The sequence below is a fragment of the Schistocerca cancellata genome, chromosome 1 (genome assembly GCF_023864275.1).
Source record: "Schistocerca cancellata isolate TAMUIC-IGC-003103 chromosome 1, iqSchCanc2.1, whole genome shotgun sequence".
Taxonomy (NCBI): Eukaryota; Metazoa; Arthropoda; class Insecta; order Orthoptera; family Acrididae; genus Schistocerca; species Schistocerca cancellata.
Genome location: NC_064626.1, coordinates 621,628,645 through 621,653,700, shown reverse-complemented (window position 1 = coordinate 621,653,700; position 25,056 = coordinate 621,628,645). Strand labels below are relative to the sequence as shown.

Genomic DNA, 25,056 nt, shown 5'->3' with positions numbered 1-25,056 from the left:
ATGTTCAGACAAACGATCGGAAGCCTTTTCAAGAAGGCATTTGTACGTATTCTGCAGAATGAAATATGTACACTGCTTACAACAAAGACAGTATCTACAGAGCAAAATCCATATATCAAAAGAAATCTCAACTCTTCATCCTCGCTGATTCATTACTTGTTTTAGAGTGTTCCGCTGGGCGGGATTAGCCGAGCGGTTTTAGGCGCTGCAGTCCTGGACTGTGCGGCTGGTCCCGACGGAGGTTCGAGTCCTCCCTCGGGCATGGGTGTGTGTGTTTGTCCTTAGGATAATTTAGGTTAAGTAGTGTGTAAGCTTAGGGACTGATGACCTTAGCAGTTAAGTCCCGTAAGATTTCACACATATTTGAACATTTTTTTAGAGTGTTCCCTTTAATGAAATACTTGCAGAATGCTTTGATAATGACCTCATCATTTACCGTTTTTTGTTTTGTTTTTTGTAATATCTATTTTCTTCAGTCAGTTGATAAATCTGCCGATAAGCCGTGTTAAATAATGTACAAGGACACCACAGTTACTCAAAACAGGTTTTTAATACAAACATATTTTTATGTATTTACAAACACTAACATACACACTGAGCAATACCACAAGATGTTCAGCTTGAAGCTCCGCTCACATTATCGAATACACCAAGGAAATTCCTGGACGCTTACTGAAGGCTGTCTTTTAAAGCCTCTAGTACTCTCACTTCTATGGTACCATCTAGAGACCTCACAGACGTAAAATGGATGAACCGCAGCCCGCAGCGGGAAATAACAGCTCTGAGGTGTTACGGTCGCGTGTGAAACAGGAGGATCGGTCGCACGGGGAGAAGCGGAAGGCTCGTACTGCCTTATTGGCTCGTAACATGAGGGCGGTGAGTTTCCCACGTCAGTACAGCCATTGCAAAAATTTACAGGCCATTTAGACCGTTAAGGTTGATAACTTCTTTACGTCAGTCGGAGCGATTCCAGTATTTGTAGTCCAACACAAACGCTTCTACTCGCAGGGCCACATCACGCATGAGTTAGGAATTTCCCACATAATATCGAGTTTGCTACTTTCCTGAATATAATGTCGGAAGATGGATAATAATAAACACTATATATTTCTTAATTTTTATTATAAATCATGGTTTCTGGAAATAACTGATTTTCATATGTAAGTCAGCAGCATAAGTTTTAACAGTTTCCATATTGTGTCATTCTTGTTATAATTTTTATAATGTTCATAGCACTGTGTCATGTCTTTTCTCGATATATTGGGAGCTATGTACCTCGTCTGAATAAGTTGTGATTCTAATGACCACTGAGTGTTAAGGATCGCTGCCTTCCCGTTGTCATCATTTGCTAGTTCTGTCAGAGTAACAGGAACCAACATGTCACTAACGTGAGGGACTGAAAAGCTTGTACACACGGTTTAGTGAATAGAACACAATTAGTATACCAAGAGACATCGTGACGCAGCAACATCCCACGAGCAGTATTATAATAGCAATTTCTTAGAAAAATGTTAGCAGTCGGAGAATTGTTGGCAACGTCCGACACCAGTATCGTTGCAAACTATGACACAAAATCGTAGGTGGATTTAATAACGTAAAAGGAAAATCCAATTTTTATTTTCAGTGTGTTGATAGTAATCTGTTCTTATAATTTTATCTTAATCTGTTATTATAATCTGTTCTTCTTAATCTGTTCTTATAATTTTATCTTCCTACCCCCATGAAACATGGACCTTGCCGTTGGTGGGGAGGCTTGCGTGCTTCAGCGATACAGATGGCCGTACTGTAGGTGCAACCACAACAGAGGGGTATCTGTTGAGAGGCCAGACAAACGTGTGGTTCCTGAAGAGGGGCAGCAGCCTTTTCAATAGTTGCGGGAGCAACAGTCTGGATGATTGACTGATCTGGCCTTGCAACACTAACCAAAACGGCCTTGCTGTGCTGGCACTGCGAACGGCTGAAAGCAAGGGGAAACTACAGCCGTAATTTTTCCCGAGGGCATGCAGCTTTACTGTATAGTTAAATGATGATGGCGTCCTCTTGGGTAAAATATTCCGGAGGTAAAATAGTCCCCCATTCGGATCTCCGGGCGGGGACTACTTAGGAGGACGTCGTTATCAGGAGAAAGAAAAGTGGCGTTCTACGGATTGGAGCGTGCAATGTCAGATCCCTTAATCGGGCAGGTAGGTTAGAAAATTTAAAAAGGGAAATGGATAGGTTAAAGTTAGATATAGTGGGAATTAGTGAAGTTCGGTGGTAGGAGGAACAAGACTTTTGGTCAGGTGAATACAGGGTTATAAATACAAAATCAAATAGGGGTAATGCAAGAGTAGGTTTAATAATGAATAAAAAAATTGGATTGCGGGTACGCTACTACCAACAGCATAGTGAACGCATTATTGTGGTCAAGATAGACACGAAGCCCATGCCTACTACAGTAGTATAAGTTTATATGCCAAGTATCTCTGCAGATGATGAAGAAATTGATGAAATGTATGATGAGATAAAAGAAATTATTCAGGTAGTCAAGGGAGACGAAAATTTAATAGTCATTGGTGACTGGAATTCGAGAGTAGGAAAAGGGATAGAAGGAAACATAGTGGGTGAATGTGGATTGGGGGAAAGAAAAGAAAGAGGAAGCCGTCTGGTAGAATTTTGCACAGAGCATAACTTAATTATAGCTAACACTTGGTTGAAGAATCTTAAAAGAAGGATGTATACGTGGAAGAATCCTGGAGATACTAGAAGGGGTCAGATAGATTATATAATGGTAAGACAGAGATTTAGGAACCAGGTTTTAAATTGTAAGACATTTCTAGGGGCAGATGTGGACTCTGACCACAATCTATTGGTTATGAACTATAGATTAAAACTGAAGAAACTGCAAAAAGGTGGGAATTTAAGGAGATGGGACCTGAATAAACTGACTAAACCAGTGGTTGTACAGAGTCAAGGAGAGCATAAGGGAACAATTGACAGAAATGGGGGAAAGAAATAAAGTAGAAGAAGAATGGGTAGCTCTGAGGGATGAAGAAGTGAAGGCAGCAGAGGATCAAGTAGGTAAAAAGACGAGGGCTAGTAGAAATCCTTGGGTAACAGAAGAAATATTGAATTTAATTGATGAAAGGAGAAAATGTAAAAATGCAGTAAATGAAGCAGGCAAAAGGGTATACAAACGTCTCAAAAATGAGATCGACAGAAATTGCAAAATGGCTAAGCAGGGATGGCTAGAGGACAAATGCAAGGATGTAGAGGCTTATCTCACTAGGGGTAAGATAGATACTGACTACAGGAAAATTAAAGAGACCTTTGGCGAAAAGAGAGCCACTTGTATGTATATCAAGAGCTCAGATGGAAACCCAGTTATAAGCAAAGAAGGGAAAGCAGAAAGGTGGAAGGAGTATATAGAGGGTCTATACAAGGGCGATGTACTTGAAGACAATATTATGGAAATGGAAGAGGATGTAGAAGAAGATGAAATGGGAGATACGATACTGCGTGAAGAGTTTGACAGAGCAGTGAAAGACCTGAGTCGAAACAAGGCCCAGGGAGTAGACAACATTCCATTAGAACTACTGATAGACTTGGGAGAGCCAGTCCTGATAAAACTCTACCATCTCGTGAGCAAGATGTATGAGACAGGCGAAATACACTCCTGGAAACTGAAATAAGAACACCGTGAATTCATTGTCCCAGGAAGGGGAAACTTTATTGACACATTCCTGGGGTCAGATACATCACATGATCACACTGACAGAACCACAGGCACATAGACACAGGCAACAGAGCATGCACAATGTCGGCACTAGTACAGTGCATATCCACCTTTCGCAGCAGTGCAGGCTGCTATTCTCCCATGGAGACGATCGTAGAGATGCTGGATGTAGTCCTATGGAACGGCTTGCCATGCCATTTCCACCTGGCGCCTCAGTTGGACCAGCGTTCGTGCTGGACGTGCAGACCGCGTGAGACGACGCTTCATCCAGTCCCAAACATGCTCAATGGGGGACAGATCCGGAGATCTTGCTGGCCAGGGTAGTTGACTTACACCTTCTAGAGCACGTTGGGTGGCACGGGATACATGCGGACGTGCATTGTCCTGTTGGAACAGCACGTTCCCTTGCCGGTCTAGGAATGGTAGAACGATGGGTTCGATGACGGTTTGGATGTACCGTGCACTATTCAGTGTCCCCTCGACGATCACCAGTGGTGTACGGCCAGTGTAGGAGATCGCTCCCCACACCATGATGCCGGGTGTTGGCCCTGTGTGCCTCGGTCGTATGCAGTCCTGATTGTGGCGCTCACCTGCACAGCACCAAACACGCATACGACCATCATTGGCACCAAGGCAGAAGCGACTCTCATCGCTGAAGACGACACGTCTCCATTCGTCCCTCCATTCACGCCTGTCGCGACACCACTGGAGGCGGGCTGCACGATGTTGGGGCGTGAGCGGAAGACGGCCTAACGGTGTGCGGGACCGTAGCCCAGCTTCATGGAGACGGTTGCGAATGGTCCTCGCCGATACCCCAGGAGCAACAGTGTCCCTAATTTGCTGGGAAGTGGCGGTGCGGTCCCTTACGGCACTGCGTAGGATCCTACGGTCTTGGCGTGCATCCGTGCGTCGCTGCGGTCCGGTCCCAGGTCGACGGGCACGTGCACCTTCCGCCGACCACTGGCGACAACATCGATGTACTGTGGAGACCTCACGCCCCACGTGTTGAGCAATTCGGCGGTACGTCCACGCGGCCTCCCGCATGCCCACTATACGCCCTCGCTCAAAGTCCGTCAACTGCACATACGGTTCACGTCCACGCTGTCGCGGCATGCTACCAGTGTTAAAGACTGCGATGGAGCTCCGTATGCCACGGCAAACTGGCTGACACTGACGGCGGCGGTGCACAAATGCTGCGCAGCTAGCGCCATTCGACGGCCAACACCGCGGTTCCTGGTGTGTCCGCTGTGCCGTGCGTGTGATCATTGCTTGTACAGCCCTCTCGCAGTGTCCGGAGCAAGTATGGTGGGTCTGACACACCGGTGTCAATGTGTTCTTTTTTCCATTTCCAGGAGTGTATCCTCAGACTTCAATAAGAATATAATAATTCCAATCCCAAAGAAAGCAGGTGTTGACAGATGTGAAAATTACCGAACCATCAGTTTAATAAGCCACGGCTGCAAAATACTAACGCGTATTCTTTACAGACGAATGGAAAAACTGGTAGAAGATCAGTTTGGATTCCGCAGAAATGTTGGAACACGTGAGGCAATACTGATCCTACGACTTGTCTTAGAAAATAGATTAAGGAAAGGCAAACCTATATTTCTAGCATTTGTAGAGTTAGAAAAAGCTTTTGACAATGTTGACTGGAATACTCTCTTTCAAATTCTGAAGGTGGCAGGGGTAAAATGCAGGGAGAGAAAGGCTATTTACAATTTGTACAGAAACAAGATGGCAGTTATAAGAGTCGAGGGGCATGAAAGGGAAGCAGCGGTTGGGAAGGGAGTGAGACAGGGTTGTAGCCTGTCCCCGATGTTATTCAATCTGTATATTGAGCAAGCAGTAAAGGAAACAAAAAAAAAAAAAAATTCGGAGTAGGTATTAAAGTCCATGGAGAAGAAATAAAAACTTTGAGGTTCGCCGATGACATTGTTATTCTGTCAGAGACAGCAAAGGACTTGGAAGAGCAGTTGAACGGAATGGACAGTGTCTTGAAAGGAGGATGTAAGATGAACATGAACAAAAGTAAAACGAGGATAATGGAATGTAGTCGAATTAAGTCGGGTGATGCTGAGGGAATTAGATTAGGAAATGAGACCCTTATAATAGTAAAGACGTTTTGCTATTTGGGGGGCAAAATAACTGATGATGGTCGAAATAGAGAGGACATAAAATGTAGACTGGCAAATGCAATGAAAGCGTTTCTGAAGAAGAGAAATTTATTATCATCGAGTATAGATTTAAGTGTCAGGAAGTCGTTTCTGAAAGTATTTGTATGGAGTGTAGCCATGTATGGAAGTGAAACATGGACGATAAATTGTTTGGACAAGAAGAGAATAGAAGCTTTCGAAATGTGGTGATAGAGAAGAATGCTGAAGATTAGATGGGTAGATCACATAACTAATGAGGATGTACTGAATAGAATTGGGGAGAAGAGGAGTTTGTGGCACAACTTGACAAGAAGAAGGGACCGGTTGGTATGACATGTTCTGAGGCATCAAGGGATCACAAATTTAGTATTGGAGGGCCGCGTGGAGGGTAAAAATCGTAGAGGGAGAACCAAGAGATGAATACACTAAGCAGATTCAGAAGGATGTAGGTTGCAGTAAGTACTGGGAGATGAAGAAGCTTGCACAGGGTAGAGTAGCATGGAGAGCTGCATCAAACCAGTCTCAGGACTGAAGACAACAACAACAACAACAACAACAACAACAATTTTATCTTCTTAAATACCCATAATTATTATTAGCCATATTCAGAACATAAACCGTTTTTGTTTTTAGTTAGTTCGGTAGTTAGTTAAATATCACATAGCCCATTTGAGCGATTCTTTTATTGAAATGAGGCGGAACAAGTCAGTTTACATGATATACCTGATTAATGTTAACATTAATGAACAAATTATTATTTAGTCCTACTCATGCAACTACTCTTAAAAACTATGTTTTTCTTGTTTATTTAATTTTTTGGTAGGCTACCAGTTTTCAAACAGAAATTCGTCCATGATATAGGAGTTATTCATGCGACATCAGTTTAGATCAGATTTAAAACTAGTTTTCCTTCCTGTTAGACGTATTATGTTATTGGACAAATGATCAGAAATTTTTGTTGCTGTATATTGAGCTCCTTTCTCAGGCACTGAGAGCTATATAAAGGTTAATAAAGCTCATATTTTTCTCTTGTGTTGCAGGTATAAACAGCACTGTTCTTTTCAAGTTGTGATACATTATTAAGAACGAATTTAATTAGCTACTATATTTATTGTGATGGCACAATTAAAGTTTCTAACTCCTTGAAAAGATACCTAGATGTTGTCTGTGAGTGAACACCACATATCATTCTTACTGCTCGCATTTGGGCAATCAATCCTCTCTTCTTAAGTGATGAATTATTCTAGAAAATTATTTCGTATGACCTTACTGAGTGTGAAATAAGCAAAATATGTCAGGAGGTTGATACGTTTGTTTCCAAGATTAGCAATTCAATGAAGAGCTAAAGTAACTGAACTTCAGTAATTATCAGCAGTAAGGCAAAGAGAGCATCACCCCTCTCTGAAATGTTGCCACATTTATTCAAATTCGTGGCTCCAAGATGGCGGCCATAGATGTGGAAATGTCGCAGTGACTTCATGGTGGGATGTTCAACTTATGGTAGAAAAACAGGTCAGTCAGGCTACCTCCACTAACAGCGCAATTAGACAAACAGAATTCGAAGCACTGTCGTAGAGATGAGATAAAGGCTGGAATGTTTGGTTAATTTTTGATATCCTACAGCTGCTGGTCTGGAGATGCTCTAAAGCCACAATGTCAAGTGTGGGACAGCACCCTGCCTGTCTAAACCAGAGGAGGATCGTCTGCTTGGACTTGGTCTCTGAACACTCGAACAAAGAACACATCACGTGACTCTCAAACGTCACAGAAATTCCTGTAGATACCTTGCCCCAATCTTGTTCAACCTAGTCTGTAGAGGCTCCTACACCCTACACAAAGGATTTCTTGTGGCACTCTGTTGTCTTGCAACTTCTTGTGAATGGATCATTCTGATTAGTTCTTACTGAATTTACCAGCCAAACTTCTGCTGCTGCCAATGCGAGAACACCGTCCGCCATTTTCGGATACAGACCAATTACGAGACTTTCATGAGCAAAACTATTTTGTACAGATAGAAAAAAAACACACACACACAGCAGTCTTTTAGTACTGACAGTTAAACCCTGCAAAAGCGATTTACAAATCTTGAAATACGGAAACTACAGCCAAAGACACTTCCTCAATTACACTGCTCTGCTACTGTTGAGGAAAGCTTGAATTTTTTAAGCGTTAAACTGATCTCCAACCAGGCTCTATCACCATATACCATATCGATGTACTAAATACAATTCGTATCCTCCACCATACGAAATCATCACTTTCACATCTTACATATAGCTATCGACCACCAGACACTCGTACATATACTGTGTAGACACACAGATCCTGAAAAACATAAGCAGATGCACCGTTTATAGTCCTCGCAGCACTAGACATTTCCCATGAGCTCGCTTGGTCATCCTTTGCGACGAATGTCGAGGGTCAACTGCCCACAACACAGACTTGCCTGAAGTGCGATCAGAACGCCCCCAGCAGACCACAGTCACTCCCCGAACTGGTGTACAAAGGCTTGTCTGGTTCCCCCGGCGCAAAGGGGTTATTGTTTCCGGCCCTGGCCTGCTTGCTTGATTACTGCCGTGCTTTCTATAGCTATGTCCAGACTCTGGGATTACAAGAACATATGTATTTTCACATGGTTTTCCAGAAGATCATATCATTTGCGCGATAGTTCTCAATATCAGCCACATAGCAGTATGCTATCGATCGCTTGTACATTATAATCCCGAAGATAAAGAGTGGGAATTATATCTCTAGAAGTCTCAAACTTATGCGAGATGCAGCGAGGTGGACGTCCTGAAAACCACTGAGTAAGTATAAACTTATTTCGCTTGTGAATATCTTTACGCGAAAACTCGAAAAAATAGAGGAAACCACTAGTTCCACTCGTATTTTTTAATGAATACCTATGCCAATGATACAACATATTGCAAATCATCCTTGTACATCACAAAGTCAGCTAAGGTCTAGAAAAGCAGGAAACGTCGCTTCCACCTGTTTCTCACCATCTAGATGCACACAACACAGATCACAATCGATGTTCTCTCAACCAAATAAAGACAAGAAATGTGGAGAAGTCAACCGGTCAATCTACAAAAGAGGGGATAACTGTCCAGCACAAACATACGTCCATATAAATCATCTCAAATTTCCACGGAGTACACATGCGATCACGAAGGCTGGCCAGCACAGGCTGCGTATTAGTTCGCTGTTCGCCCGCCTAGAGGGCGACGTGGTTAGGTCGGCTACATTCTTATACTCCAGATCCATCTAGTTCAGATGGGTGCTGCTGTAAGCTGGAAATGTCAATTGTTCCGGCCATAGGCTACTGCCGTCAAGCACTCCTCGCCCAGGCCGTGGTTTTCATCTGGACAGCAAAAGAGAAGACTATAGGCTTTGCTACTTCTACATACTCATCTACGTGAACCAATGAAAAGTAAATGACAGAAGGCGCATTTTATTCCTTTACGTCCTAGTGATGACAGGACCATAAAAAGAGTGATTACTTCTACATCTCTCTACTTTGATACCTGCAGCCAAAGCGGCTAAATGATCAATGCTTCGTCTATGTGTCAGTCTACAGCGTGGAGCGTGGGCGGAATTGCGCAAAGCATAAGGCAGTTTCCTCTAATTCGTGCCTAAAGACGTCCGCTGCTATCGGAGGGAGAGGGGATGCCATTGTCACTCTGTTCATAATATTTACCAAACCAGCTTAAGTAGGGAGATGATAAACACAACTGCACCAGGTAGTATTGACCCTTAATGATGACAACCGTCCTATTTTTACGTTGAAGAGAGACTTTATGCAAAAGCTGATAAATATATGAATTGCTGACCTTGGATAAGTCGAACAAATTATTTGATCCTTCTCATACAATTCTGTATTTTCCACGGTGGGATGTAGTTTCGTAGCGAGATCTATGTCACCAGACTGTACTTTGAGGAATCAAATCCATGAGGTGGCTGGTTTGAGGAGTCGATCCCATGAGGGGACTGCTTTCGCTATAGATATCACGTACTGCATAAATTCTTAGTGTTACCAGGACTTTGGTGACGAGTTGCCTCGCTGTCAAGATCAGTTCAAGAGGCTTGGATTAATGCCCATGTCTTCTTAATTGATCATGATACAGATAGGTCAATCACCACCAAAATCCCGGTTAACAGCAAGAATTTTAAGTCAAATTATCATCTTTTCTTTTACTTCCATGGTTACTTCTTCGATGTACTAATTGAACAGCAGAGGCAAAAGACTGCACTACTGTCTCACACTCCAGTTAATCGGAGTATTTCGTTCTTGATCTTCCATTCATATTGTTGGTTCTTGACACGGTGTGTATTACCCGATCTTCCCTATAGCTTATACTTATTATCCTGAGAATTTCGAACATACTGCATCATTTTTCACTGTGAAACTCTTTTTGTAGGTCGGCATTTCCCATGAATACGTCTTGAATTTTTTAAAGGAGGGTTGAACGGAATGAAATTATTTATTGTGGTAACAGTGTATGCTGAAAGGTTAGGCAAGCAGTCAATCCCTAAATCGAATATGAATTCGAACATTTAACTATCAGGTGAAACGTTCTGATTGTGCGTATAAGTAATGAAGAAGCGAAGTCGAACAACAGTTGAGTACATTTATGTTATATTAGCACTCGATAACGTATCAGTCAGGGACCAAAAGGTCTTTCTTTGGATTAGACAACAGGCAATGCAAAATGGCTCTGAGCACTATGGGACTTAACTTCTAAGGTCATCAGTCCCATAGAACTTAGAACTACTTAAACCTAACTAACCTAAGGACATCACACACGTCCACACCCGAGGCAGGATTCGAACCTGCGACCGTAGCGGTCGCGCGGTTCCAGACTGTAGCGCCTTGAACCGCTCGACCGCCCCGGCCGGCCAGGCAATGCAAACGCACACATTCGGCTGTCAGGCACAGTGGTGATGTGTGTGCGTGCGTGTGTGTGTGTGTGTGTGTGTGTGTGTGCGCTCGCTTGTTTAGCAGCCCTTTTGCTGTGCCTGTCCTGAAGTGACATAAATCATCACAGAATCTAAAAACATAGAATATACAAAATCATATGAACATTCAGATGCCAAATACTAAACAGTACGAGAGAATGTAAAAATACACACATCAAAATAGTTCTGCATCAGCCCGGTTCCCGGAACTCCTGAAGATAGGTGTTGACTGTGTATATTGTATCACAGACACAGTCCCTTCGACGGTTCAGAGATGTCACTAAACCCGCCCAAAGATGTAAACAACCAAGCATGAGTAGCGCCTATTAGACGGAGGAGGTACGACAGCCGATCAGTTCCAGTCATTCCACCAGGAAGGAGGTACATGGTTCGTGTTGTCTGTAGTTCAATCATGCCTAGACGGTCAATGTCATGGTTCGATCGCGTCCGCATTGTTACTTTGAGCCAGAAACGGCTCTCAACAAGGGAAGTGTCCAGGCGTGTCCGACGGAACCAAAGCGATGTTGTTCGGACATGGAGGAGATACAGAGAGACAGGAACTGTCGATGACATGCCTCGCTCAGGCCACCCAAGGGCTACTACTGCAGTAGATGACCGCTGACAGCAACGCCACCACGCTGAATAATGCTTTTCGTGCAGACACATAACGTCGTGTTACGACTCAAAATGTGCGCAATTGGCTGCATTATGCGCAACTTCAGTCGCGACGTCTATGGGGAGATCCATCTTTGCAACTACGACACCATGCAGCGCGGTACACATGGGACCGACAACATGCCAAATGAACCACTCACCGATGAGTCGAATATACCTTCAACCAGACAGTCGGCCGGCCGGAGTGGCCGAGCGGTTCTAGGCGCTACAGTCTGGAACCGCGCGACCGCTACGGTCGCAGGATCGAATCCTGCCTCGGTCATAGATGTGTGTGATGTCCTTAGGTTAGTTAGGTTTAAGTAGTTCTAAGTTCTAGGGGACTGATGACCTCAGCAGTTATGTCCCATAGTGCTCAGAGCCATTTGACCCAACCAGACAGTCGTTGGAGACGTGTTTAGAGGCAACCCCTTTCAGACTGAACTCCTTAGACACATTATCCAGCGAGTGCAGCAAGATGGAGGTTCCCTGCTGTTTTGGAGTGGCATTCTAGGGGGCCCACGTACGTCGCTGGTGGTCAGGAAGGCGCCGTAAAGGCTGTACGATACGTGAATGTCAGCCTCCGACCGATTGTGTAACCATATCGGCAGCATATTGGCGAGGTATTCGTCTTCACAGACGACAATTCGCGCCCCAATAGTGCACATCTTGTGAATGACTTCCTTCAGGATAACGACATCGCTCAACTAGAGTGCTCAGCGTGTTCTCCAGACATAAACCCTATCGAACATGCCTGGGATAGATTGTGCAGGTTCGTATCCAGTCTTTCGGAAGTTCCCTTCTGATTAACAACTACGCAATATATCGATGAATATCATTAATTCTCAAATGTCAAATACTACACACCTTTTGTATGAAGGAGCAATATATATATATATATATATATATATATATATATATATATATATATTTTGCTCCTTCATACAAAAGGTGTGTAGTATTTGATATATATATATATATATATATATATATATATATATATATATATATATATCCATTTTAATCGTACAATTTCGTATCAGTTATCTTTTGTCATAAATCTCAATATTCAGATTACAATTTTTCAAACAAAGCTCAGGCTAATCGGCATGAAGATAATCTCGGAAGCTTCTTTCTAACAACCACCAGAGAGAGTACCACAAAGAATAATTATGCGCTCATGGCACAGCTATTGTATGAAACTACTTTGCGCATGGATTCTGCGAGTATGAAGATAGAAAATTAGTAAACGTCATTCAAGGGTAGAATTGCATCAGTATAATTCATCGAATATAAAGAGATATTACAATTGAAAAGGGCTGTTTATGGATGACGTGACCCACCAACCGCTCTGAGGGATCTACACCGAATCGCTGTTGAGGAGCGGGACAATCTGGATCAACAGGGGATTGATGAACTTATGGATAGTATTCTACGACGAATACAGGCATGCATCAATGCAAGAGGACGTGCTACTGGATATTAGAGGTACCGGTGTGTACAGCAATCTGAACCACCACCTCTGATGGTCTCGCTGTATTGTGGTACAACATGCAATGTGTGGTTTTCACGAGCAATATTTATGTTGACCTCTATTCCAATTTTCTGTACAGGTTCCGGTACTCTCGGAACCGAGGTGACGCAAAACTTTTTTTTATAGCTGTTTATCATGAAACACAGCGCCGCTGGCGGTTTGCGCGGAAGCTGCTTGACAGATACGACTCATTTGCTATCACAGACTACACAGACATTACACTGGACACAATAACGTCGTCGGTTGGCGCGAACTTAATAGCAGATGCTGCAAGGTCATAGTCTCTCAAAACGCATAGCTGAACTGATCAAGTAGTATTGAATGCAGGTAGGGCGGTACTCACGGGCAGCGGCTTGTTGTTGGAGTCGAGCATGGTGTCGCAGAGCGCGAGGCGGCCGTCGCGCAGCACCTGCTGCAGCAGCAGGCTGTAGGCGCCGAGCGCGCGCTCGCGGCCGAAGTAGCGGCTGTGCTGCAGCAGCGTCAGAGTCACCGCCTCGCCCGCTTCCGCCGCGCGCGCTAGCGGCCACTCGAAGTGCTGCAACAAAAATATAGTTCAAATGTCTCTGAGCACTATGGGACTTAACATCTGAGGTCATCAGCCCTCTAGAACTTAGAACTACTTAAACCTAACTAACCTAAGGACATCACACACATCCATGCCCGAGGCAGGATTCGAACCTGCGACCGTAGCGATCGCGCGGTTCCAGACTGAAGCGCCTAGAACCGCTCGGCCACAGCGGCCGGTGAAGTTCTGCGACAACCACCAAGTTTTCTTCACTTGTGGCGTCTGGTGAAGCCTGCGCTGACATTGTGGTGGAATCTCACTCTCTCGTCAGCCTCCTCTTCCCGCCACTGGTTGCCTGAATTGCTGCAACCAACACTTGCTCGTAATGAGAAGCAGCGCTTAATGCGTGACAGTACTTTCCAACTCAGTTGCTGCGGAATTAGACTGACTGGGCAGCCTATGCTGCGCTAGTCACAGTCCACTGCAAGTGCTGTAACAAGCAACGTGCACTGACTTGTAAGGAGGGAGAAACGTCTCATCAGGTTGGCATTTTCTAAGTACCAACTCTGCCGAGCTACAATAGCGTCTGACTCCGTTACACAGCACCATCTACTTGATACTTACAAAAAAACAACCATTTCTATCTGCTAAGCAGAGGAGAGAATTTGATGAAGTCTGTAGTTCTCAGATACTGGCCACTGAAACGGAACACTATAATGTGTAAAAGAATAGCCACATTACTTTTTAATCGTTCGAGTAGGTGGTATGGTGCATGGTAAGATTATAAAGTGTAATATGCTGGAGTAGGCTTTCGTGGCCAGAGTCTATTTCAGTAGCATAGCTCACGAGGAGGAAACGACAAGTACCATAACCCGATTTTCCAGAAACTGCGACCAGTGGAAGAGAGGTCAAAATAATCGAACCCGTGTCTCGGCTAATCAGTAGATACTCAAGAGTTTCGAGAAAACGACGACCAATGTTTTCGTCGTTATTTCTATGCCTTCAGCTACACTGGAAGTTGAATAATCGATGCGGTGGTGCGGTGGCTACCGTTGCGGATCCACACTTTCGCACCGCGCGTTCTTAACACGACTTTTAAAAATTGTATTTTATTTCATTTCTTTTATCTACCCATGTTTGAAGGAAGGTAACTATACAAATGTTTCATATCAAATTGGTGGACACAAGACAGAACTGCAGAAGTCTCATCTGTTACATCCCCGTTTTGCGTAATACTAGTGTCGATCGTCAATTAAAGCTCATGGTATTCACATTTGCTACGTAAGTTAAAATCTGAAACGCGATGATTTTTCTGTTATATAATTATTGAGAAGCCACATCAGCCACTGTAATTTACGACAAGTTAGATAAGTAACTAAAGATAATTGAGGGCCACTGTAGACAATTTTGATAGTTTTCGCTTTTGTGAAACTTAATTTAAACCTAGATTATAGATGTGATATGGCATAGGTCATCCTTCGATCCATTGTAGAACTTGGAAACCCATTCAGGGAATATTCGTTCACATTTTTGTTGAACGCAGTTGGTTTTTACCATCCTGTATTAAAACATTTCCTTTTATCAATAGTGCAATTTATAAACAATGTTTTGTGAGTAGAATAAAATTTCCAATGGTAAACTTAACTGCTTTTTCGACGTTATTTTACCAGCTAACTAAAAATAGGAAAGCCTTGAACCCCTTCCACTAAATTAAGTTAGTATTAAGATTCTTTTACAGGGAGTGCAGTGGAGCTGACGCTGAAATCATTAAGTATTTGGTTATATCATCGCTAGTCTCACTGAACTCTTCTGAACTCTACATGTCAAGTGTGGTCTGACGTCTCCTTACCAGCAACAGGTCCCAGGTTCAAACTAGTCAATTCCCTAAAAAACACGCTCAGAGCGTCGTTGCGCGAAAGTGGTAGGGAGACACGATATAGAACAACAGACACCACGCAGAATGTTAAAAGGACATCAATCACATCCATGCCCGAGTCAGAATTCGAACCTGCGACCGTAGCAGCAGAGCAGTTCCGGACTGAAGCGCCTAGAACCGCTCGGTCACCGCGGCCGGCGGGAGTTGTCCCTTCCCATTACTCATCACTTATAGATTAATCTTGGAGTCCGCAGAACTTGGGTCTTTACTTTGATTCTACTTCTCTTTTGCGTTAAATAAAGTTTAGTCACCGGGTTGCTCTTGTATCTGAGCACTGCAAACACACCACAATCTGCTCCCTAGTTTCGGGAGGCCTATAGGGATTAATTGAGAATCAAACGGGGAAGAATCAGATATGTCAGAACGTAAGGATTTTTGCTTTACGTCTCCACTCCTCCTGCCGCTTGCCTAGAAAATGTATTATTTATATAAAAGTATTCTCTGCCAGTCTTCGTCTATTAGCTGTACGGCCACTTCTCATCTCCACCAGACATATATTACTTTCCTTTCCGAATGCAACCATGATAGTGCATAGCACAACACACACACCACGACAGTTTCTCGTCCGTCGGTGCCTTTTGCATCCACCTGGCTTCAATACTAACTCCTCCTTGTCTCTCACTAAGACATCACCAATGCTGACACTGAGTTACTACAGTCATCACCTGGGAAAAGGTCTTTGTAAATGTTCATATTCTTTGACAGGTGGAGAAAGCCGAAAGGAAGCTAAAATCTATTATTGTTTCCGTCAGCGTTCTGCCACCTTCTCATCACGTTGGAAACCTGTTTCTGAAAGAAAGAAACTCCTTATAGCAAGTTCGCTGTAACTTTAGTACACTCAAATACACTGCCTGACAGCGCTGGATTAGCCGAGCGGTCTAGGGCGCTGCAGTCATGGACTGTATGGCTCGTCCCGGCGGAGGTTCGAGTCCTCCCTCGGGCATGGGTGTCTGTGTTTGTCCTTAAGATAATTTAGGTTAAGTAGTGTGTAAGCTTAGGGACTGATGACCATAGCAGTTAAGTACCATAAGACTTCACACACATTTGAACATTTTTTGAACACTGCCTGACAAGCTGAAACACCCAGAAAACATACAATTTCGTACACAGAGGCACCATCGGTGGGTCCCAAATGATTAGAGCTACAGCTCTCTATGACACGTTAAACGACCACCAAAGTGCATTAGTATTGCTCGTGGTTAGCACACATATCACAAAAAGTTTTGCATCACACCGGTTCCCAGAACGCCTGAAGATAGACGTTGACTGTGGATATTGTATCACAGACACAGTCCCTTCGACTGTTCAGAGATCTCACTAAACCGCCCAAAAATGTAAACAACCATACATGAGCAGCGCCTATTAGACGGAGGGGGTCCGACAGCGATCAGTTCCAGTTATTCCACCAGGTAGGAGGTAAACGGCTCGTGTTGTCTGTAGTTCAACCATGCCTTCAATACCGCGGTTCGATCACGTCCGAATTGTTACTTTGTGCCAGGAAGGGCTCTCAACAAGGGAAGTGTCCTGGCGTTTCGGAGAGAACCAAAGATATGTTGTTCGGACATGGAGGAGATACAGAGAGACAGGAACTGCCTCGCTCAGGCCGCCCAAGGGCTACTACTGCAGTGGATGACCGCTACCTACGGATTGTGGCTCGGAGGATCCCTAACAGCAACGCCACTATGTAAAATAATGTTTTTCATGCAGCCACAGGACGGCGTGCTACGACTCAAACTGTGCGCAATAGGCTGCATTATACGCTACTTCACTCTCGACGTCCATGGCGAGACCCATTTTTGCAACCATGACACCATGCAGCACGGTGCACATGGGCCCAACAACATGACAAATGAACCGCTCAGGATTCACCGATGAGTGTCGGATATACCTTCAACCAGACAGTCGTCGGAGACGTGTTTAAAGGCAACCCGGTCAGGCTGAACTCCTTAGATCCACTGCCGAGCGAGTGCAGCAAGATGGAGGTTCCCTGCTGTTTTGGAGTGGCATTATGTGGGGCCGGCATACGCCCCTGGTTGTCGTGGAAGGCGTCGTAACGGCTGTACGATACGTGAATGCCATCTTCCGACCGATAGTACAACCATATCGGCGCCATATTGGCGAGGGGCCGGCATACGCCGCTGGTTGTCGTGGAAGGCGTCGTAACGGCTGTACGATACGTGAATGCCATCTTCCGACCGATAGTACAACCATATCGGCGCCATATTGGCGAGGCATTCGTCTTCATGGACGACAATTCGCGCCCCCATTGTGCACATCTTGTGAATGACTTCCTTCAGGATAACGACATCGCTCGACTAAAGTGGTCAGCATGTTCTCCAGACATGAACCCTATCGAACATGCCTGGATAGATTGAAAAGGGCTGTTTATGGACGACGTGACCTACCAATCACTCTGAGGGATCTACGCCGAATCACCGTTGTGCAGTGGGACAATCTGGACCAACAGTGCCTTGATGAATGTATAGATAGTATGCCACGACGAATACAGGCTTGCATCAATCCAAGAGATCGTGCTACTGGGTATTAGAGGTACTGGTGTGTATAGCAATCTGGTCCACCACCTCTGGTGGTCTCACTGTATGGTGGTACAACATGCAATGTGTGGTTTTCATGAGCAACAAAAAGGGCGGAAATGATGTTTATGTTGATCTCTATTCCAATTTTCTGTACAGATTTCGGAACTCTCGGAACCGAGGCGATGCAAAACTTTTTTTGATGTGTATGATACCAAGCTTAGTAGGGTATATAAGGGGCATAAACAGCATCAGATATTGAGTAACCACTGTGTAAGACACGGAAATATCACGTTCTCGTGTAAGACAGTATTATTAGCACCTGAAATAATTTTATAGGATCCCCATTGTCGTTGTCCATTCGGCCGATTTCTCTAAACGTGCAATATCCAGATTTTTGGGGCATTCGGATGTCACAGTGGCCCGACGTTGGCCTGCATGAGAATATGAGGCCAAGCATAGTCGACATCAAAGCTGTGGTCTACCACGTCTGACCACCACAAGGGAAGATCACCATATCGTGCACCAGGCGCACTGTAACCCCTTCACATCAGCGACCGCCGTCCATGAACAACTAACGCACTCTCTGCATCCGGCACTATTGGTCGGAGGGGAGCAGCAGTCAGACTTGGGAATTATCGTGCCATCCCTAGGTCGTTAACACCACAGGCCGGGTGATACGGGAAGATTTCATATAGATTACATAATGGTCTGACAGCGATTCCGAAATCAGGTCCTGGATTGTAGGCCTACCCAGGAGCAGATGTAGATTCAGATCACAAGGTAGTAGTGATGAAGAGTAGGCTTGTTCAAGAGATCAGGAAGAATCAGTTCGTAAGGAAGTGGTATACAGAAGTACTAAGGAATGCCGAGATACGTCTGAAGTTCTCTAAGGCTATAGATACAGCAATAAACAATAGCTTAGTTCAAAAGTGGCTCTGAGCACTATGGGACTTAGCATCTGAGGTCATCAGTCCCCTAGAACGTAGAACTACTTAAATATAACTAACCTAAGGACATCACACACATCCATGCCCGAGGTAGGATTCGAATCTGCGACCGTAGAGGTCGCACGGTTCCAGACTGAAGCGCCTAGAATCGCTCTGCCATTCAGGTCCGCTAATAGCTTAGTAGACAGTGCAGTTGAAGAAGAATGGACGTCTCTAAATAGGGCCATCACAGAAGTTGGAAAGAAAAACGTAGGTACAAAGGAGTTAACTGCGAAGAAACCATAGGTAATAGAAGATATACTTCAGTTGATCGATGAAAGAAGGAAGTAAAAAAATGCTGAGGGAAATTCAGTAATACAGAAATACAAGTCACTGAGGAATGAAATAAATAGGAAGTGCAGGGAAGCTAAGACGAAATGGTTGAATGGAAAATGTGAAGAAATCGAAAAAGAAAAGATTGTCGGAAGTACCTGACTCAGTATGTACGTAAGTAAAAAGAAAACCTTCGGTGACATTAAAAGCCAGGACGGTATAACATTAAAAGTTCAACGGGAATTGCACTGTTAAACACAGAGGAAAGAGCGGTTGGGTACACTAAGTCCTCTGTGAGGGAGAAGATTTGTCTGATTCGATAGAAGACGAAATAGGAGTAGATTTAGAGGAGATATGGGATCCAGTATTAGAATCATAATTTAAGAGAGCTTTGGAGGACTTAAGATCAAATAAGGCAGAAGGGATAGATAACATGGCATCAGAATTTCTAAAATCATTGGGGGAAGTGGCAACAAAACGACAGTTCACGTTGGTGTGTAGAATGTACAACGTGTCTGGCGGCATACCACCTGACTTTCGCAAAATATCATCTACACAATTCCGAAGACGTCAAGAGCTTAGAAGTGCGAGAATTATCTCACAATCAGCTTAAAACCTTATACATCCACGCTGCTGACAAGAATAATGTACAGGGAATGGAAAAGAAAATTGAGGTTGTGTTAGATGACGATCAGTTTCGCTTTAGGAAAGGTAAAGGCACCAGAGAGGCAATTCTGACGTTGCGGTTGATAATGGAAGCAAGACAAAAGAAAAATCAAACATGTTCATAGGATTTGTCGACCTGCAAAAAGCGTTCGACAACGTAAAATGGCGCAAGATTTTCAAAAGTCTGAGAAAAATAGGGGTAAGCTTTAGGGAGAGACGGGTAATGTACAATATATACAAGAGCCAAGAGGGAATAATAAGAGTGGACAACCTGGAACGAAGTGCTCGGATTAAAAAGAGTGTAAGACAGGGATGTAGTCTGTGCATTGAAGAAGCACTGACGGAAATAAAAGAAAGCTTCAGGACTGAAATTAAAATTCAAGGTGAAAGGATATCAATAATATGATTCGCGGATGACATTGCTATCTTGAGTGAAAGTCATGAAGAATTATATGATCTGCTGAATGGAATGAACTGTCCAATAAGTATAGAGTGTGGATTAAAAGTAAATCGAAGAAAGGCAGAAATAATGAAAATTAGCGGAAATGAGAACAGCGAGGAACTTAACTTCAGGATTGCTGATCACAAAGTAGATAAACTTAAGAAATTCTGCTACCTAGGTAGCAAAATGACCAATCATGGTCGGAGTAAGGAGGACATCAAAAGCAGACTAGCACTGGCAAAGAGTCTACTAATATCAAAAATAGGTCTTAATTTGAGGAAGAAATTTCTGAGAATGTTCGTTTGGAGCACAGCATTGAATGGTAGTTAAACGTGGACTCTAGGAAAACCGGAACAGAAGAATCGAAGCATTTGAGATGTGGTGCTACAGACGAATGTTGAAAATTAGGTGAACTGATAAGGTGAGAAATGAGGAGGTTCTGCGCAGAAATCGGAGAGGAAAGGACTGTGTGGAAAAAGCTGACAAGGAGAATGGACAAGATGATAGGAGTTCTGTTAAGACATCAGGGGATGATTTCCACGATACGAGAGGGAGCTGTAAAGGGGAAAAACTGTAGAGGAAGACAGAGACTGGAATACATCCAACAAACAATGAGGACGTAGGCCGCAAGTGCTACTCTGCGATGTAGATGCCATCACAGGAGAGGAATTCGTGCCGGGCCGCATCAAACCAGTCAGAAGACTGATGACTGAAAAAAAAGATAAATAAATGAAAAAAAAGGACTGCTTTTGGAGTGGTGCCGTGACCGGCAAGCATAGACTGCTCATCATCATCAGCGCCACATTGTGTTCAGCAATGTATTGCGGTTCTGCACTACCCCTGATAACCATCGTTGCCGAGTACGGCGGCGATCTAAGGAGAGCTTCCAATCTCCCGATGTTTTAGCGTTATGGCGTGGGAGGGATGGCGTATCGTTTCAGGTCGCAGCCGGTAGTGACTAAGATAACTCGGACTGCATTATGGTACGTCATGCACATCCTGCATCCGCACGTGGTGCCTCTCTCGCGACAGTATCGTGGTGCCACGGTCAAAAGGTGCTATCCAAACCCGGCGCCGTGGCAAGTGTGGTGCTCCACCGGCCATAGATGACAGGGGTCAGCGCCAGCTGCGGAGATGTGTACAGGCGAAGAGACGTGCATCTGTTGACCAACTGAATGTCCATGTGAACCAAGGGACTACCAACAGTGTCTCCTCAACGATCATTCAGCGAGCGTTGCTCCGTGTGGGACTCCGCACCAGGTGCCTGGTTTATGCACCCATGCTGACTGTAGTTCATAGACCCGCCAGGGTAGCCGAGAGCGCTTCCTGGACTCGGGTAGGGGCGCCGGCCTCGGATCGAATCCGCCCGGCGGATTAACGACGAGGTACGGTGTGCCGGCCAGCCTGGATGTGGTTTTTAGGCGGTTTTCCACATCCCGCTAGGTGAATACCGGGCTGGTCCCCACGTTCCGCCTCAGTTAGACACGGCGCAGACATCTGAAACACGATTTCCACTAGACGCAGACAGTTGGGGTACACTGATTCCATCCTGGGGGGTACGGGGTGGCGGCAGGAAGGGCATCCGACCATCCCTCACACTAACATTGGCAAATCCCTTGTAACCACACCGACCCTGCGATCGCTGCGGGACTATGGCGTAAGCGAAAAAAAGAAAGAAAGCTCACTGTAGTTCATCTGCGACAAAGGCTGGGATTTGCACGGCAATACCGCAACCAGACGTCCGCTGAGTGCCGGCAGGTAGCCTTTTCAGATGAATCACGTTTCATGTTCCATTGGATTGATGGCCTCTGGCGTGTAAGGCGTGAAATGTCTGAAGCAAATCCCCTGCGACAATTATGATCCGGGGAACATTTTCGTGGCTCTCGCTGGGCGATCTTGACATTCTGGTAGGCACAATGGATCAAAACAAGTGTCCGTTTATCCTTTAGGACTACGTACACTCTTACTTGCATTTTGTGTTTCCTCGGCGCGATGTCATCTACCAGCAGGACAATGCAACGTGTCCCACAGAACGATAGATATTATTTTAGAGGTGCTGCTGACATCATATGGGTTTCTTTTTGTGTGGAAAGTAAAGCGTTTGTTGTGCCAGACCCTGACAGAGACTGATTAGACAGGGTCTGGCACAACAAACGCTTTGGATGAAGCTGCAGCCATTATTCGTTAAAAAAGTCTGTAGTTTTGAGAGTGTTAGACAATGCAGATATCAGTTGAGTATTAATGTAAACCGATGAAATTATGTAACAACACTTCTAAAACAATATTCACCATACGGCAGTTTGAATACCGCTAGCTTCTAGATGATTTGCAGTAATTACGGCCATGATCCATTGTGGAGTGAGATGTCTCAGGGTCACACCAATGGGGAAGTGGGAGGGGGGAGACATGATTAACGTCAAAATTTTGATGGTGTTCCTAATGGGAAAACGGTACAGCTGTGACATTTTTGCCACAGAAAATAATTCTTTCTATCTCCTCTAAAGGCTCTAAAATTTTGTATACAAACATTTCAATGCTCTGTGTATAAAAATAAAATAAATTTTTCGGTTCATATCATCTTCTGCAGCTTAACTCTCAAAGGAACACGTAGTGCTCGGGGTCAAAGGAATGATCCAGCCCCACGTCAATTATGAACTGCCAGGGTATGAACCTAGCAATCATCCTCTCTTGCCCTTTAACATCTTGTTACAATTCTTTTGCAGTGGACTTCCCTGCATAAACACTTGCTTTGATCATGATATTCAAAGAAATATTTAGAAGCTACAGCTGGTAAGATACTTTAAGTGTAATTCGGGCTAAATTGTTCTTGATTTACATTTTGGGGAACAATAACAGTAACCTGCGTGAGTGAGTGAGAAGCAAACGAGAAACATCACCCCTTTTTAGTGAGACGTTATCTGTCTTACGCGATGGTTTAAGTTTCGCCCAACTTCTAGCAGAAAGTATTCGGTAGCAGCTGGTAGACCTCGCTGGCTTCTAAATGATTTGCACTAATTACCGCCAGGATGCATTGTGCAATGAGATGGCAGGGGTCACGGCAATGGAGAGAGGGGGAGGGGGAAGACGTGACACCGGTGGAGGGGGGAGCGCGGGGGGGGGGGCGGGGGCTCTACTGCAACATCAGCAGTGTAGGGCGACCCCTGACCTTCCCCTCAGGGCCGGCCACCAGATGCAGCGCGCAGAGCGAAAAAATAAAAGAGGGCGTGGAAAGGAAATGAATGGAAGCGGAAGACCAGAATGCAAATGAAAAGCACTGGCGCGTAGCTGGGGTTTCCTCATCAGCCCTGCAAAATCCACCTATGTATCAGCAACGAGTTTCCACCCAGAACTTCGACATCTCCAGATTATTTCCTCGTCTTCTGCGATGTTATATAATTTTTTTGGACAGTTAATTAAATTTATTTTGCAGTCTTTGTACTTATAACCCCCGTGAGTGGCAGGTTGTCTGAATCACAAAGCAGATTTTGACTTTTGGGGTCAAGTGTAGGTCCGCATTTCTCTTTACTCACAGAGCTGATTAATGAAATTGTGTCCAACATAGATTCTACGTTCAGGGGAAAGAGACTCTCTCTTAGTGTCTGTCGTTTGCCACCCCTTACGTCACAGCCCGTTCTTCAACAGCTCCGTTAACATTTACATAAACATTTCATAATATTATCTACTTGTATACTAAATTCAACCTTAAATTAATATTTTCATCAGATAATACGAGATAATATTTCATATAAGTATATAAGTAGTGCATCCGTCAGTGGCATGTACACCAGTGGGAACGGCAGTAGAGAAACCTATTGAAAACTATTAATAAATGTTTAACATTGACTTTCCCATAAAACAGAAACTGTATTTTCTCAAAACTTGCCATGAGGCTCCTCAATACCTTGCTGAGATGCAACTTTAAAAAATAATAAAAATAGCACTGGTTAAATGTTCTTGTGAGTTTCATAATATTAGTTAAAAACTGACTGTATGTTTTTAACACAGGTATCTAGTCTTCCAAAAATAAAACTCACGTGCAGGCACAAGTTAGGGTACACTCCACTATCTCCCCATTTTCCAAACACCAACAAAAATTATATATATATATATATATATATATATATATATATATATATATATATAGTGTGGTCCATTGATCGTGACCGGGCCAAACATATATCACGAAATAAGCATCAAACAAAAAAACTACAAAGAGCGAAACTCGTCTAGTTTGAAGGGGGAAACCAGATGGCGCTATGGTTGGCCCTCTAGATGTCGCTGCCATAGGTCAAGCGGACATCAACTGCGTTTTTTTAAATAGGAACCCTCATTTTTTATTACATATTCGTGTAGTAAGTAAAGAAATATGTATGTTTTAGTTGGACCACTTTTTTCGCTTTGTGATAAATGGCGCTGTATTTGTCACAAACGTATAAGTACGTGGTATCACATAACATTCCGCCAGTGCGGACGGTATTTGCTTCGTGATACATTACCCGTGTTAAAATGGACCGTTTACCAATTGCGGAAAAGGTCGATATCGTGTTGATGTATGGTTATTGTGATCAAAATGCCCAACGGGCGTGTGCTAGGTATGCTGCTCGGTATCCTGGACGACATCATTCAAGTGTCCCGACCGTTCGACGGATAGTTACGTTATTTAAGGAAACAGGAAGTGTTCAGCCACGTGTGAAACGTC

General features: G+C 44.1%; 1 protein-coding gene across 1 annotated transcript in view; it reads right to left on the bottom strand.

Moving 5' to 3' along the window:
* LOC126161969 (otoferlin-like) overlaps window positions 1-25,056 on the bottom strand; it is a 994,328-nt gene that overhangs the window by 336,756 nt on the left and 632,516 nt on the right. Inside the window, exon 3 of the mRNA XM_049918162.1 lies at window positions 13,356-13,547. Within this exon, the coding sequence (XP_049774119.1) occupies window positions 13,356-13,547 (192 nt within the window). The remainder of the gene's footprint in view (window positions 1-13,355; window positions 13,548-25,056) is intronic.